Raw genomic sequence first — 18,036 nt, forward strand, 5'->3', positions numbered from 1 at the left:
TCAGCACTGTCCCCATGACTTGTCCGGACTTGTCCTACCTGCCTATCTCCTTTTTCACCTATCCACTCCACCCTCTTCTCCTTGACCTATCACCTTCATCCCCTCCCCCACTCACCCATTGTACTCTATGCTACTTTCTCCCCACCCCCATCCTCCTCTAGCTTATCTCTCCACCCTTCAGGCTCACTGCCTTTATTCCTGATGAAGGGCTTTTGCCCGAAATGTCGATTTCGAAGCTCCTTAGATGCTGCCTGAACTGCTGTGCTCTTCCAGCACCAATAATCCAGAAGCTGGTAGAGCAGTACATACTGGAGTTGTGCTCCATAAAACTGCAGACGCAGCAGATATCATGTGAAATGCTCAAGAAATTCAAATTTCCAGCAAGCAATTACCCTGCATCTGGAACCTCCATCCAAAGCCACTACCGTCTGACAATGGTTACATGGTTGCTGTTAGGCTATCTTTTTATTCCAGATTTTTACAGAATTAAAACCCATGTCCCCGACATTAGAGGTTCTGGATTACAATCCAGTGACTTTAACCAGACACCACTCCCCCACCCAATTAATTAATGTTCCTGAATAACTATTAAGCTGACCACCCATTTACCACATGCCATCCACACTCTGCAGGCTTGAGAAGTGGTCTACTTGAGTTCCCATGTCATATATTCTGAAATATCTAACTTTATATTGTTTTTTTCCAACAAATGTAGACATACGCTTTGAGCATCAGTGGAGATCTGCTTAGTTGCCAAGGGAGTATCTTTGTTCTGTTGGTTTAACGACTGAGGAATATTGACTTGAACTGGCATTGTTTGTTGCATTGAATGTGGGACACCACTGGATTGCACTTGTATTCGTTGCTCGGTGATGGTACCAGTTTCTGGAACAGTTTCAGCAAGAGGTGATGGCAAAACTAAATGCTGCATTGGCACAATTGATATCTGATGCCTTTGTGGTGGAGTTCCTATTTCAATCGAATAGTGAACTGAAACTTGTGGAATGCTCACCTGCAAATAAGTTTCATTTTTAATTAGTCAATGTATTTCAACAATGATATACATGATCTGAGGTTATATATTTTGTTAAATAAACATGTTACAAAATCACACAAATTAATTTAGAATCTAGCTGAAAGTAGTAACATCTAGTAACATCAGAATGCATTTAAAGTCTCAGTCAAAATAAACATACTTATTTATCTCCAATTTTGTCATTTTACATAATATTGCCATTAAAAACAAAGGTGGTCTGGTTTCAAATTTTTTTTTCAAATTTCCACATAGCTTTACATGATTTTTTGATAATATCTCACCTTGAACCTCTTAGATCACCATATTGGTTTCCATAAGGTGCCCATTAATTTGAGAAACAGTTGTCTTCTTTAAATTTATTCTTCATTTTTGTGTGCACAATCAGCATGCATTTCACATCCTTCAACAAGGTGATGGGTTAGCTACCGAGTTGAACAGGCATGTATGTGGTACTCCCACAATGCTGTTAGGTTCCAGTATTTTGACTAGATGACAATGAATAAATGGTAGATTACTTCCATAATCAGGATTCCTTATGTCTGGAAGGGAACTTGGAGGTGGCAGTGTTACCTTGCAATTGTTGCCTTTTTTCTTCTCAGTTTGTTGGTTTGGGGAAATGCCATCAAAGGCAACTTGGCAAATTGCTGCAGCCTATTTTGTCCTGGATGGTGAAGAGGTCTGAGTGACATTGGTGCTGCGCTCAGTCACACGCGTAATCAATTGGCAATCATTGTGCCTTGTCTTTGGAGGAAAGGCTTTGTGGAGTGTAGGGGGAATGCAGCTTCTGACCTCCTGTTAGGCACAGTATTTACATGGTTGGCCAAGTTAAGTTTCTGGTCAAGGAATTTCAGATGCAGCTATCCATGACAGCTGTCAAATGCAGTTTGTAACCTCATGGTCCAGCATATCCTCCACGCTACCATCATCAAACTGCAGATAACTCTGGCTCAATAAAAACGGCCACCAGACATATCTAAAAATTAGCTGTTTGCCTGGTGAAGGTACAACACAGCACCACTTGCATGTCAAACAACATAAGCAGTACACATTAGAGGGGGCTAAGAAATCCCACAAACAAAAGATCAGATTCAGGCTCTGCAGTCCTGGAACATACAAGTCTTGTGGTGGGCAATTAAACACCACACAAGAAAAGGTGGGTCCACAAATATCCCCATCCTCAATGACAGGGATGCACAGCACATCAGTGCAAAAGCAGAGGCTGAACCCCTGGCAGTAATATTTAGCCACATATGTGAAGTGAATAATCTATCTCTGCCTCCCTCAAAAGTCCCCAGCATAACAGATGCCTGCTTGGAGCCAATACAACTCACTCCACGTGATATCAAGAAACAGTTAAAGGCACTGAATACTGCAAAGGCTTTCAGTACCAACAATATTCCAGCATTAGCACTGTTGACATGCTCCAGAATTTGCTGTGGCTCTTGCCAAGGTGTTCTGGTATAGCTACAACACCCAGGACTATGGAAAATAGCCTAGATATGTTAGATATACAAAAAGCAGCACAAAGCCAACCTGACCAATTACTGACAGTCAGTCTACTCTCAATCATGTGTCAAATAGTGGAAGTAGTCATCAACAGTCCTATTAAGTAACTGCTGCTTAGAAATAACCTGTTCACTGACACTGCGTTTCGGCTACTCAGCTTTTGACCTCATTACATACTTCGTTCAAACATGGACAAAAAGAAAAGTGATGTCTACAGATGAATTGAAAGTGACTGCTCTTGACATCAAGAGAACACTTGACTGAAAGCAGCATCAAGAAGTCACAGCAAAACTACAGTCATTGGGAATCAGAGGGAAAGCTCTCCACTGTTGGTGTCATACCTAGCATAAGGGAGATGGTTGTGGTGATTAGAATTCAGTCATTCCAGTTCCAGAACAACTTGGTAGGAATTCCTCAAAGTAAAATCCTAGACTCAACCATCTTCAGTTGCTTCATCAATTACCTCATCTCCATCATAAGGTCAGAAGTGGGAATATTATGACGACTGGACAATGTTCAGCATCATTCGCAACTCCCCAGCTACCGGAACAATCTATTTCCAAACACAGAAAGCCATGAACAATATCCAGGTTTGGGCAAAACGGTGGCAGTTAACATTTATACCAATCAAGTCCCAAAAATAGCACAACTCCTAACACTGCGAAGCTTGTTCACCATCTCTATTTGCCTGGATGAGTACACCTACATAATTACAAAATTGGTGGGCGGCACGGTGGCACAGTGGTTAGCACTGCTGCCTCGCAGCGCCAGAGACCCGGGTTCAATTCCCGACTCAGGCGACTGACTGTGTGGAGTTTGCACGTTCTCCCCGTGTCTGCGTGGGTTTCCTCCGGGTGCCCCGGTTTCCTCCCACAGTCACAAAGATGTGCAGGTTAGGTGAATTGGTCATACTAAATTGCCCGTAGTGTTAGGTAAGGGGTAAATGTAGGGGTATGGGTGGGTTTCGCTTCGGCGGGTCGGTGTGGACTTGTTGGGCCGAAAGGCCTGTTTCCACACTGTAATCTAATCTAAAACTCAACATCATCCAAGACAAATCAGTTCGCTTGATTGATACCATATCCACAAACATTGACTCTTCTCATCACCAAGTAGGAGCAATGCACACCATCATAAGATGCGCTGCAGAAATTCACTAAGGCTCATCAAGCAGCACCTTTGAAACCTATAACCATTACTATTCTTGAAGGACAAGGGCAGCAGATACATGGGAACACCATTACCTGCAAGCTCCCTTCCAAGCCATTTCGCATCTTGATTTGGCAATTTATCACAGTTCTTTTAGCGTCTGGGGGCTAGTTCAAGATCCTGGAACTTGTGCCCTAATAGCATTGTGGGTGTACCTACATCAAATGAACTGCAGTTGTTTAAAAGAAAAGCTGCCCACCACCTTTTCAAGCATAATTAGTGATGGGCATTAAATATTGGCCAGATAGCAAATTCTACATCCTCAGAATGAATTTAGAAAAGGGAACAGACATTCTCACCCCAACTCTGGAATTCAGCTCTTTTGTCTATGTTAGTAGAAAAGCTACCCTGGAGGTCTGGAAACAAGTTGACCAGTAGAACCCAAACTGAATATCAACAGAGCAGTTTATTATTGAACAAGTCCCTTTACAGCACAGTCACCAGACCTTTCAACACTTTGATGATGATCGAGATATCCTGATAAAGTCCTAAGACTGAATTTGTCCTGCATTTCTGGACAGGATGTATTTGAGCAATATATCTCATTGTCAGGTAAATCTAGTGTTGTAGCTATATTGAACCAGCCTTGGCTTGAGGCGCAAATTCTAGAATACTGTACATTTTCACTTTGACAAGGATGATGTCAGGAAATCAAGTCTTTACTATATTCAGTGCTCAGAACCATTTTTTGACATCATGTAAGTAAACCAAATTAGTTGAAGATTGGTTTCTAGAATGGTTGGGATTTCAGAAGTAGGTAGAAATCTATCATTTCTGGCTGAAGGGGGTTACGAATGCCTCAGCGTGGTCTCTTGCACTCGCAAATTCAAAAGCGGGTTTTTGCTTTAGAAAACTTGGGTTAATTGCCATTCACATTGATTCGATCTAACATTTCAATGCAATTTTGCACTGAATTTATTCTGTAGTTGTCCCTTTGTGACACCTGTTTTTTCCCTATGTCTTATTTATCCTCAACTAACATAACTAAAAGAAGTTTACCCAATGAGCTATTTAATTACTGTTTGTGGGACGTTGCTGTCCTCAACTTGGCAATATTATAATAGAGATCTTCATTGAAAAATAGTTATTTTGCATTCAAGTTTTCTGCATCATCTGAGCTCATGAAATGTGCTACATTAAAACAACTTCTTTTTACCTGTAGTAAATGTTTTAAAAGTTAGTGTCCTCAGTGATCAAATCAGAAAGGCAAGGTATCGCCAATCATATGACTCTCAGCCATTTCTACATTTAGATTAGATTGCAGCTGCTTTATTTCTCATCTAAGGTCTCAACGCTTGGGCAAATCTCCCCAACATTTATAAACATCACTTCCTCAAAAAGGTATTCTGAAATAACTATAAACTTAAGGGCAGTAAATCAAAGTTTAATGGATGTCTCTGAGCAGTAAGGTAAACAGATCTTTAATTACTTTTAACTTCAACCATACTATGAAAAAAATATAAATTCCAAACATAGCACAGTAAGTTGCAAAAGAATTCTCTAAGCAGTAACAATAGACTTTGTTTCTTGCAATTTTTTTCTTTTCCTGGTACTTGTTATATTGTATCACTTTTCTGATAAAGCTTTAAAAAATCTAGCTGTTAACTATAAAAGGCTGTCAAAAGGGAAAATGAGTCTCAATAAAAGTTTAGTTCTCACCATCACATCACTTGGCAAGTTACACTACTCTAATTCTTAGAATTCTCCAACATATACCATATCAATGTACTAGTACAGAATGTGTTTCAGCAAACAAAGGTTTAACATATTACAATGCAAGTTTTCTTGATACAATTTGAAACTCCATTTCTGATAATATGCTCAGCTTCATATTTCACAAAAATCTGAGAAGTAGGATTCTAGACATTTATATTATTATTTATCTAAAAGAAGACCGATCAAGGGATAACATTTTTGAACTTATTAAAATAGATATAAATCCTATTTCTACTTTAGAACAAAATGCTCACATACTGACATAACTGCATGGGGATAAAAAGATGTGGAAAGCCTATTCTTGCACAATTAAATTTCAGTAACAATTTTAACTACGTGAATCCTTAGTGAATTATTGTGCTTTTGAAATTGTAGAAGCAGTGATAGAAACTGGGAACAATCCTTCTGTTTCAGTGTCTAATGTTGAAAGAACCCTTCCTAATGAAGCACAGCAAAATTAGGTACAGATGTAAACTTTATTGCTTTATGCATCACTTCACCTTGAAGGAGGACTCTTGTGGTGCACTGGTAGTATCGCTTCTCTTGTATCAAGAGACCCGGGTTCAAGCCCCACCTGCTCCAAGGGTGTGTAGTAACATCTCTGAACAGGTTGATTAGGAAACAGGTTATAAAAAAATTGAATCCACCTTGATTCTACTCCTCGACTGAAGGGCCTGGATTCAAGACCCACCTGGATTCAGTAACATCTCTGAACAAGTTGGTTAGAACAGAGTGAATTTTTTTTTTTTTTAAGTTCACCTTGATTTTAGATCTTGTGGCACAGTGGTGCATTTCCCTTCCCCTGAGTCAGGAAACCAGGGTTCAAGTTCACTTGCTCCAGAGGTGTATGGTCACATCTCTGAACAGGTGGGCTAGAAAATATGCTTGCTTTATGCATTAGTTCACCTTGACTAAGGGCTCCTCGGATGCAGTGGTGGTGTCCTGATCTCTGAGCCATGAGGCCTGGATTCAAGTTCCACTTGCTACAGAAGTGTGCAGTAACATCTCTGAACAGGTTAATTAGAAAATATCTGGCTCTCCTTGTTTGCAACCAGGTCAAAGTAGTTACCCTGTTACTCTCATTTCTCAAAGCAACTAATTTTATTACCACCCAGAATAGCATTAAAGATACGCTGAAAATTTTGTGGCTACTGGGAACTGGGTTCAAGTCGCCTACAATTATTTAGTTCAGGATGCATTTTAAAAGACTATCCTAACAGAGTGGACTGGATACGGAATCGAAGCCACATCTCTGTTGTACAAAAGACGTGCATTTTATCATGAGCTCAGAATATCCTAATACACTTCATAGACACTGAAGTACTTTTCAAGTGGAGATACTGTTGTAACCTTGGAAATACAACAGGCAATTTGGATACAGCAGATTCGCACAAACAGCAATGTGATAATGGGCACTTAATTTGTTTTTGTGGTGTTGACTGAGCGATAAACATTGGGCAGGACACCGCAGATAAATCTACTTCTTTTGAATAGTAGCATACGATCTTTTACAGTCACCTCAGAGCGCCTCACTTTAACATCTCATCCAAAAGACAATCTGTAAGGCAGTGCAGCATTCTTTTACTACTACACTAGAATGGCTAATGTTTGTGTTCAAGTCTCTAGAGCAGGACTAAAAAGGTTAGTTTACTGCACAGACAGAAGCCACTGAACCTATCTGTTTGTGTCAGCCAAATAATGAGCCACTCTACTTAATCCACTTTGTAGTATTTGATACAGTGCCCTCTAGGTTACACCACTTGAGGTGCACATCAATACACTTTTTAAGTGAATTTTCTGTTTCTATTAATACTTCACTACCTACTTTCAGGTAGGGAATTCCAGATCCCTAATACCCTCACAGAATGAAACATTATTTCCTCATCTCCCCTCTAGTCTTACCAGCAATCATGTGAAATCTATATTGCTCTCTGCTAGAGTAATAAATAAGCCTATGACCCCCCTCAACTTTCTACATCTCAATCATATAGTCTCTCATTTGCCTCTATTCCAAAATAACTAATTCCATCCAATCCAAAATTTCCTCAGAGCTTTATTTGGCAATCCTGCCAACAGCTTAATAAATCTCCTTTGTACACTCTCTAGTTCAATTTATCCTTTCAATGAGATGACCAGAGCTGCACGTTGTACTAAAGTACTAAAACAGCAATTTATAAAGTTCCAGACTAAATCCCCTTTCTCTAGTATGCTATTCTTCAGCTAATATAAGGAAAGAACTGGATGTGCCTTCTTAACCATCTCTTTGACGTGTCCTGTTACTATCATTGACCTACAGACACTCATTCCAAGGTTCCTCACACCTCGCAATATTTTCCCATTAATTGTGCTCTCCTTTGCATTGTTTGACATTTCCAAATGTAGCCCCTCACTATTTGGGTAGATTGCATTTACCACTTTTCTGCCTACTTAACCAGTCCATCAATATCTTCCCACAGTCTATCAATTGTGTTGTCTATAATCTTCTTGAACATGTTCTCTACACTTGTGTCCAAAATTTTAAATATATATTATGAAGATCAAAAGACCTCATACCATGCTTGTGGAACTCTTCCAGTTGCAAAATCACCCATAAACAATGACCCTTTATTTCCTGCTACTGATTCAATTTAATGCAGCTTGGTGCAATCCCCCAGATCCCATCTGTTTACACTTCCTTAAAAAAAATTAGCTTTCTATGTGGGAACTCTGACAAGTGCCTAAGATCAGTGCAGACCATATTAACTGCATTACTTTTAACAATCAACCATGTTACAACCTTTAGAAATTTAATCAAGTTCATAAGATACAATCTTACCTTAACAAATCCCTATTGACTATCCTTGATTAATCTGTGGCTTTTGAAATTACAGTTTATCCTACATTGTCAAATTGGTTCCAAAGATGTGTAGCTGAAAATGTGTTGCTGGAAAAGCGCAGCAGGTCAGGCAGCATCCAAGGAACAGGAGAATCGACGGTTTGGGCATAAGCCCTTCTTCAGGAACCTGTCTGTAGAATTGAGTTCCCTGCATTGGACATGAACTTTCCTTTTCCATTTTATCTTACCATGTGAGATCCTTGACATTCAGAGGCTCCAGATTTGGCATCCCCACCCTTTTCCTTTGTGGGAACCAACTTACTAAGAATCTTTTGACTGCCCTCTTTAAAAATCTCCTGCTGTTCTGACACTGACTTACACTCAAGTCACTATTTCCTGTCCAGTTTAGCTAAATTGCTCTTCAGCTTACTAAGATTTGTCTTTTTGCCAATTTAAAACTCTAACTCCTGTTCCATCCTTTTCATTTCTCATTACTATATTAAAACTAATTGAATTATGATCACCACCACGAATGGCCAGAAATGCTTTCTCCCCTCCAGTAAACAAGGCTGAAGCAACAATAAGTTTTAAAATAGACTGCCCATATTAAGAAAAGAAATGTACCGATAATGGCTTTAGTTCAGCAGGATGTTGAGATAGCTGCGTTGGCAGAGGTTGTTGAACCTGATATTGTGTCGGTGGCAGAGTTGTGGGCTGGACAAGAGGCTGTACTATCGGCACCTGTTTCTGAAATTAAAACAAGAATTCACCGCATTGCCTAAAAAATTCAGAATCTGGTTTTGCTTTCCTTATCTTGTGTGTATGTACAAATCCCATCAAAATTTCAAGTGAGATGGCCCCATCACAAATTGAAGCCAGTGCCCATTTTTGTATTAAACTTATTTCATTGATCATCCACAAGCAATGCAAATTATGTAAAATTAGTCCCTTGAAAGACACCTTTTTTTTAAACATAGGTGTTACATGTGAAACAGGAACAAGAGGCAAAAAAGTAGTGATCTCAATAGTAATGTCCACAACGTTTAATTCAATTAGAGTTTAGATTAAGATTTTGCTATTGCACGAAACGTAGTATGTTCTCAATACGCAATCAGAATGCAAAATTTACTTGAAAACAGAATGGAGCAAAAAGGGGCCCCAACTATGGGAAAATCAGAACATATGCATAGCAAAACAAAACTGTGAGATTTTCCAATATTATGCGCCCTTAGTTTAACTTTAAGCAGTCACCATTTTAACAATTTCACATGCAGCTGCAGAGGTATTAGTGACATTTAAAAAAAAGATCACTGCCTCAAACTACAGAAGAGGACGACCTTTGGTTTTTGAGCCTGGTCAGCTAAATGTTTGATTTTAAGATATAAAGACTTTCTAAATCTTAATTTGTCATTTTTCTTTTATGTAAATCTATGATACTGAGGGCATTCTGTGTTATTTATTCCAAGATCCGCCTCTTGATGGACTTTTAGTATTAAGGATTGGCATTAAGTTATGCCGGAACAATGTTTTTGAGCACTAAAACTGTACTAACATGGTTTTTGAGCAAAGTGGTTGCTGTTGCTTTTATATAAATTCTGGGTCTGCAGATTGTTAAAGGGGTAGAAGAAATAGCTTTTAGTAGGGTGATATGCTCTTTCTGTCAGATGTGGGAGATCATGGAGAACTTGAATGTTCCTGGAGACTATGTCTGCAGGAAGTGCGTTTAGTCATGAATCCTCTCGGAGCACATCGAGCAGTTGGAGTGATAGCTAGAGGCAATGAGGAGTTTACAAGGGCAAGGGGGTGTGAAGGAAGATTCAGGATGCAGATACAGTCAAGTGGATGGGTTACTGTTATGAAAGGTAGGAGAAACAGGAATCTCCTGTGACTATTACCATTTTAAACAGATATGGCATTTTGGATACTGTAGGGCAGGGGATGAGTTTCTGCAGAGAGAATATAGGAAACTAGGCATGTTAAATAGTAGTAATATCTGAACTACTACTTGCGGCCATGTGTTAGTGAGAGTAGGAACAGGAGGATAGAGCATGACTGAGGAGCTGGTACAACAGGCAAGGCTTCACATTTTTGAACCACTGGAATCTCTTTGGGGTAGAAATGACCTGTGTAAGAGGGATAGGTTCAACCTGAATTGGAAGGGAACCAATATCCTTGCAGAGAGATTTGCTAGTGTTACTTGGGAGGCTTTAAATTCCTAAGGAGAGGGAGTTTGTGTGTGGGTGGGAACCAAAGTGACAGTGAGAAAAGCAAAAAAGCTGAGACCGATACAGTAGATAAGGAAACAAGTTAAATAGTCAAGGAGGACAAGAGGTCGGCAGAGAATGAGGTAAGACTGATAAATTAAACTGCATTTACTTCAATGCAAAAGGCCTGACAGGTAAGGCAAATGAATTTACGACACTGTTGGGAATATGGGATTGGAATATCAGAGCTATTACAGAACATGGCTGAGGAATGAACAGGACTGGCAGTTTAAAAAAAAAGCTGTAGTAAGGATAGAAAGGTACCTGAGAGAGGAGGAGCAGTGGCGTTTTTGATTCAGGATAACGGTTGTACACAGGGAGGATATTCCTGAGAGATCATCCAGTGAAGTTATATGGGTGGAAATGAGAAATAAGAATGGGATGATCACCTTGTTGGGCTTGTATTATAGGCCCCCCAATAGTCCGCAGAACATTGAGAAGCAAATATGTAAGGAGATCTCATATCTGTAGAAAATTAAATGTGTACAATTCAATGAGTGTACGTACTGACTAGAGAAGCAGTAGTACTTTGCCTACTGTTGGGAAATTAGGCAGGCCAAGTGACTAAGGTATCAGTGGGGTAGCACTTTGGGGCAAGTGATCATAATTCTACTAGTTTTAAAATAGTTATGAAAAGGATAGAACTGCTCAAAACGTTAAAGTTCAAATTGGAGTAAGACAAATATCGATGGTACTAGACAGGAACTTTCAAAAGTTGGTTAGGGAGGCTATTTGCAGGTAAAAGGGACATTTGGGAAGTTGGAGGCCTTTAAAAATGATATAACAAGAGTCCAGAGACAGTATGATCCTGTTAGCATGAAGGGCAAGGCTAGTAGGTGTAGGGAATCCTGGATGACCGGAGAAATTGAGGCTGTAGTCAAGAAAAGGAGGAGGCGTATGTCAGGTACAGACAGTTGAAAGTAAACAAATCCACATAAGAGGGAAATCAGGATTATAAAAAGGACAAGAAATGGCTTTGGTAGTTAAGGAGAATCCAAAGAGATTCTATAATTACATTAAGTGCAACTAACATTAAGAGTAACTAAGGAGAGAATAGGGTTCTTTGAAGATCAATGTGGTCATATTGTGCGGAACTACTGGAGATAGATGAGATATTAAATAAATATTTTGCTTCAGTATTTATTGTGGAAAAGGATATGGAAGCTAGGAAACTTGGGGAAATAAATAGTGATGTCTTGAGAAGAGTTCATATTACAGAACAGATGGTTAAAATGCATAAAGATAGATAGGCTTCATCAGGTGTATCCACGAATTTTGTGAGAAACTAGGCAAGAGGTACTGGGCCCCTGAGATATTTGTATCGGTGACAGCCATGGGGGAGGTGCCTGAAGACTGGAGGTTAGGTAATATGGTGCCATTATTTAAGAAACGTGGTCAAAAAAAGCCAGGGACTATAGACTGGTGAGCCTTTTGTTAGCAGTAGGTTAGCTGTTGGAGGGGATTCTGAGGGACAAGATTTATCTCCATTTGGAAAGGCAAGGGCTGATTAAGGATAGTCAACATGGTATGGAAAATTGTGTCTCACTAACTTGAGTTTTTTTTGAAGAGGTGGACTTCAACAAGGTGTTTGACACTGGCAGCTTCATTCTATCGGGGATCCCAACAAGGACACCAATGAGGCACATTTTTATACAACCTGTCAGTCAGGTTATGACTGTCCTAATGGTGCAGCTTGTCCAAGTTCTTGTTCAAACGTCAACAAACAAACCCTGGTACATGACCCAGTCACCTCGGATAAAAACACTCAGCTTTTTGAAGAGGAAATTAGAAGAATTTTTTATTTTAGAGGATTGTCAGTCTGTAGAATTCTCAGTCATCACTGCTTTATGTGCAAGTCAGGTTGAGTTGGGTATATTTTTGCTAGACAAGATTGACAAGGGAAATGGAGCAGACAAAAAACTGAAGTTGAGTTAAGTTTGTTGAAGCAAGTTTCCTTTTCATTATCTGCTAATCCAACTAGCAATCTGTCACATTTCTCCCCAGAACAATCATTATGCCTTAACTTTCATGAAAACAGATCAGCCAGTTGCTTTCACTCTGGATCCCCAAGACAATTTTAGAAATTAAAATTAAACATTAAGCCAAGCTATTATATTAATCCAAGTGGAGATGAAAGCTATCTACCACATTTTTAAAAATATAAAATGCTCCTTTACTACATCACTAGCAATTCTAAATCTTCCTTTGGCCAATGTCATAAAAGATTCAAGCCTGTACGCTCAACTTTCTGTTTGACCAAGGTAAAACCCGACCTCTTCTCTATCACAAATACCACCTATTTCCATCTCTTTGCCATAGCCCATCCACCGAGCCACAGTTTATCTATTACCAAAGCACTCACCCAAAGTTTTTCATGGCATTCAATAATTTCAACTGTAGTTTCATAATAGAGAACAAAATGTTAAACTTGCAAAGCCAGATTCCAGCTAAAAAAGTTCAGAGATAAAATTCTTACCTTTAACAACATACGAGAAAATAAAACCCAGAAAAGAATTTTTTCAAACATTCTTTGCATATTAACTTTTCCAAGGCTAGAACATGACTACATCGTTTTTAAACCCCAAACAAATCAGTAATCCACAACTTCTAAATTAAGGTAACAGGTTTCAATGCCTCAAACTGTATTCTCAAGCTTTCTGCTACAAATATGCCCAGCTCAGTCACAGACCAATAAGGTTTACAATGCTCCTCTTCTTACTTTCCCTCCAAAATCTCATCTCAAAGCCTTAGTGAATTCTGAAACTTAACAGTGAAAACACATACCTGGAATATTGACTGCAGCTTTGGCCTCCTTATCAGAGGAAAGATGTTCTGACTATAGTAGGAATGCAAAGAATGTTTACCAGGCTGATTCCTGGGATGTTGGGACTGACATGTAGTAGGCGACTGAATCGGTTAAGACTATATTCACTCGTGTGCTGTGTGTGTCTAAGTTACACAGAATAGATGCAGGAAGGATGCCTTAAATGAGCAGGGCGTCCAGAACCAGGAGCCACAGTCAAAGGATAAACGGTAGGCCTGTTAGGACAAAGATGAAAGATTTCTTCATCCAGAGCGTGGTGAGCCTGAGATATTTTCTACCATAGAAAAGCATTGAAGTCAAAACATTGGAAGCTTTCAAGAAAATAGATATATTTATTAGGGTGAAAAGGATCAAGGGATATTGGGAGAAAGCAGGAGCACGGTATACGGAGTTAGATAATCAGCCACAATCATATGTTGAATGGTAAGCAGGCAGGAAGGGCTGGATGGCCTACTCCTGCCCCTATATGTTATGCTGCTATGACTAATTTGACTAAGAACTTGATAATAAACCTAACTTTAATAGTGGTACTAAAGATTACAATTCACAGGCAATAAACTTGGGTTTCTTTGATAATGTGTGTGTAACAGCTGATGATGCATGCAGTGTCTCCATTTTGAGCCAGATAATCAATAAAACCAAACAAGCTTTGGGATAAAATTTAATCATGTTACGTTTCTTAATTGTTGTTAATCTGGTCATTTAACTTTTATTTGGCAGTCACTTCATATGAAAAAAGATTTGACTTTACAATAAAGCAGTCAATGAATATTGCAGTACTATAATGAAATTATAAAACTTACTGTAGACGTGTGTTGGTGTTGAACCAACAGCTGCTGTGCACTAATAGAAGGTGCTTGAATATCACTCTGAGGTGGACTGAAGACCTGCTGTACTCTTGGAGGCATCGATTCATGAACGGATGGGTACACTACACTTTGTTGGCTTCCTTGTGAGTCAGAGTAAAGTGTCGACCCTTGTCCACTGTCACAAGTACTGTCAGCTTTAAATAAAAAGACAATTGATGAATAGTAACATTTACTTACAGATTTCAGAATACGTTTGTAAAGACAAACAGCACAGTAAATTGAGGTCAATTCGTTCAATCCAAAAATGATAGGTGGCAGTATCTTTATGCAATAAAATATTAAGATAAACATTCAGAACATTCACCGCTTCTTCCACATTTTTGAAACTCATGTTTGGATTATCAGAATCAGTACTTGCTAACATATGACAATCCACTTCTGATTTATGGCTTCTAACCAGAAAGTTGAAAGTTGTAGTGCACCATATTATGCTTGCACCTAGGATGAGCCAAATAAAGAGGAAAACCCTGAAGAGGAGGAAATTTGCTCTCTAACTATTTAAGAACAAAATGCAATTCCATCTTGTAATGCACTGAATATACCTATGCCAAATTTGGTAGAGCAGAGTTAATTTAAGTAGAAAGGCGATAAAATACTTCAATTAAGGCTGCACAGACATAGAAAGGTCCATGCATTGTGACATGAAATGCCTTCCATTTCCCCTTGAAGATCCGTGCAGCAGTAAAATAAAATACACGGTACACCGGGGAGCATAGTCTAAGGGCTTATCTATAAAGCAAATGATATCCTGGGCTTCTTCAGTAGGGATACAGAGTGCAAAAGCAGAAAAGTTGCATTAAAACTGTGCAAGGCCTTGGTCAACCTCAACAGGAGTACATCATCTTGTCTGGGCACCACACTAGAAAGGATCTGAAGGTGTTGGGAAGAGTGAAAGTAGGACAATTTCAGGAAAATCTTCAGTTCTACAATAAAAAACTGATATAATTGGAACTGTTCTCCATGGATAAGACATGGGTGACTGAAGATTTGATAGAGATATTTAAAATCATGAAGGACTTCGGCCAAGTTGATCATGATAAATGATGTCCATTGGTTAAAAAAGATTGGAGAACCAGGGGTGCAGATTTAAGGTAATTGTGAAAGAAAAAACATTAGCAAATGCTTTTTCATGCAGTGAGTGATTAGGATGTGGAACATTCAACCTAGGAGGGTTGAAGGCAAATTTATTGAGAGTTTTAAAGGGGTATTAAGTCATTACATGAAAATTAAAAAGTTTTGCAGGCGTCTGGAGAAAATTCAGAGAAGGGGCACAAAGCAATTCAGAGGGCCAGCACGGAAATGATTGACCAGTCTCTCCTTCAATATTGTGCACATTCTAAAGTGTTATGAAAACCACAGGTAATTTCTAAGACCACTCTGAAATGATTAAAGTCATTTTCAATCTTTTCCCATTGTAACAAAATGTAGACACTGCATTTTCATTCAATGCTGCGACCAGCTAGCAATAAATCTATTCAGAAATGATCAGGAAACTATTTATAAACATACTAATTCCTGAACAAACCAGGACCATATAAACTAATGAGGGAGAAAATCAAAGACTGCAATTAGTTTTCAGATGCAACTCAAAATCCATATACTTTAAGAATTTAATGATACATGTGTTTACCAACTGGCATTTCTCTTTTCATAAATTTGCTATGTTCAGACAATGAGTACAGATTTGGATATCGTGACACCAACATTAAAAAAAGGATTGTGAAATTGGGGAAGTGGATACCTGGAGTAAAGCTCAGTGATACAGGGCAAAGAAATAACTGTCATAGCTCCATATAAAAATCAATTGACAATTCTCATTATTAAAAATTGTCAAGGCATTACTGAGTCAATATTGATATTTGTTAAATCATCTCCATTCACATTAACTATTTCTTGCATTTTACCAATGTGTCAGAATGGTATCTTTTAAAAAAAGATGGGACTACCTGCAAAATGCAGACCAGTTGAGCAGCTGAGAGAGTAAATGTTCAAATACAAGCAATTACACTCAAAATTGTCTGCAGGCATTTCAATGTCATCTTCTAATTATTATTTGTATTAATTTGTTTAAAACTTCCTTCATTTATAAAAATTTCCTCATGAGTGAGCATTTCTAGAACAGTTATCTGGCTCTAAATGTGGATTATCACAGCACTTATAGCCATCTCAAAATAAAAACACAGCTTATTTATGGAAAACAATTTTTGCTGAGTGTGCTTCACAGTGCTTTACCGAATGCAATTTTACATATTAATCTACAAATTTTACATTTCCTTTAAGCCATACTATTCATTTTTCAATAACTTTTGTTTATAAGCACAATTAACATAAAAAAGTCATTTCACAGAAGTATTATATAATGAGAAGCAGAGTCAGATATGTAAATACGCGGCTAGATAACCAAAGAGGTAGGATTTTAAAAAGTTGTCTTATTGGAGCAGTTATAGTGTAGACAATTGAAGGTGCTGCCACCAATGGTGATTTGAATAAAATGCAGGACCTTCAAGATCTTAAATTAGAAAATTTCAGATATTTTGAAAATGTTGCAAGGCTGCAGAAGAATACAGAGATACAAGCAAGCACAGAGAAACAGAATTTAGGGCATTAATAGGGCATAAACTTCAAACCAGTTGAAAACATACAGATTCTATGGAAAGAACAGACAAAAATTGCTTTTTTAAAAAATCAACCAGTAATCAAATGCGCTATTGGAACAATATTTCGCAAAAGAGAACAATGAATGAAGTCATACTGATTCATGGCAGCAGCTTACAGCAAAATATTGAATAGAGTGCTATGGATTTTTTTTTGAAACAGACATCTGATTGTTACTTAGACTAACCCCCTCAGAATGTGGATTACTGCTTTCAATTTCTTTGGAGGTGATCAATCATAGATCAATTACTAGATAACAAGCAAATTACCTTTATTAGAAATGAATAATTGATTTCATACCAGACAGGACTTTAAACCATTTCTATTTCTTTAAAGCCAAAATCAAATAACTACACTTACACATAACAGATGTGACACTAACGAGCAGACTCTGATGTACGTGTTGATCGGCTTCAGGTTCTTCTAGTTCTGAGGGGATTTGCAGACCTGACTGGGGTGTACCTGTCACTTGATGAAAACAATCCTTCTGTCTTTCCAATTCTGTCGTTTCTCTTTGGGCACTTATCACAATTACTTGCTGACATCTTTCCCTTCTCCACTTAATTAAGGCTACTCTGTCTCGTATTGACTTGGCAACGGTCTTGGCATCACATTCTTGAAAGAAACCAGAATCAATCTGCAACCAAACATCAACATTGAAAAACTTATAATATGCAAAAGATATCCTTCCCGATTACAAAAGTCTGATGAAAAATATTTACCAAACAATTGAAAGTTGCTACAAATTACAGATTTGATCAATGATCTCAACCTATTGAACTGAAAGAATTTTATACTCAATTGCAAAAATAATCAGTTTACATCTGTAAAATGTACAGGTACTAGTAATGCAGAATTTTAAAAAAAAGTATTTTCTTTACTTTCTTGATGCAAAGTAAAATACAAATAACAAATCTTCAGGTTCCTACAGCTGCCAACTTAGTCCACCACATATGTTAATACCAAAAATTAGAATGGTCAGCAACATATGGAGCATATAGTGACATTTCAGTTCTAAATTTGATTAAATTGAAAGTGGATAAATTACAAACCTGTGATCATTAGTTTCTCCCCCAAAAAATTCATTCACACCTTAAATTCTTTCAAAATGCAAACTTAGTAATAATTGAGTTACTGGGCTTTAT

General features: G+C 38.2%; 1 protein-coding gene across 4 annotated transcripts in view; it reads right to left on the reverse strand.

The window, feature by feature from the left end:
• wnk2 (WNK lysine deficient protein kinase 2) overlaps window positions 1–18,036 on the reverse strand; it is a 173,402-nt gene that overhangs the window by 75,547 nt on the left and 79,819 nt on the right. For 3 of the 4 annotated variants that reach the window (XM_043708025.1, XM_043708024.1, XM_043708023.1), the window contains exons 8-11: window positions 17,252–17,528; window positions 14,171–14,370; window positions 8,904–9,026; window positions 722–1,012 (exon numbers count right to left, since the gene is read on the reverse strand). In XM_043708025.1, the coding sequence (XP_043563960.1) occupies window positions 722–1,012; window positions 8,904–9,026; window positions 14,171–14,370; window positions 17,252–17,528 (891 nt within the window). The remainder of the gene's footprint in view (window positions 1–721; window positions 1,013–8,903; window positions 9,027–14,170; window positions 14,371–17,251; window positions 17,529–18,036) is intronic. The other variant, XM_043708026.1, reaches the window with a different exon arrangement.

The sequence above is a fragment of the Chiloscyllium plagiosum genome, chromosome 18 (assembly GCF_004010195.1).
Source record: "Chiloscyllium plagiosum isolate BGI_BamShark_2017 chromosome 18, ASM401019v2, whole genome shotgun sequence".
In the NCBI taxonomy this organism is placed as follows: domain Eukaryota; kingdom Metazoa; phylum Chordata; class Chondrichthyes; order Orectolobiformes; family Hemiscylliidae; genus Chiloscyllium; species Chiloscyllium plagiosum.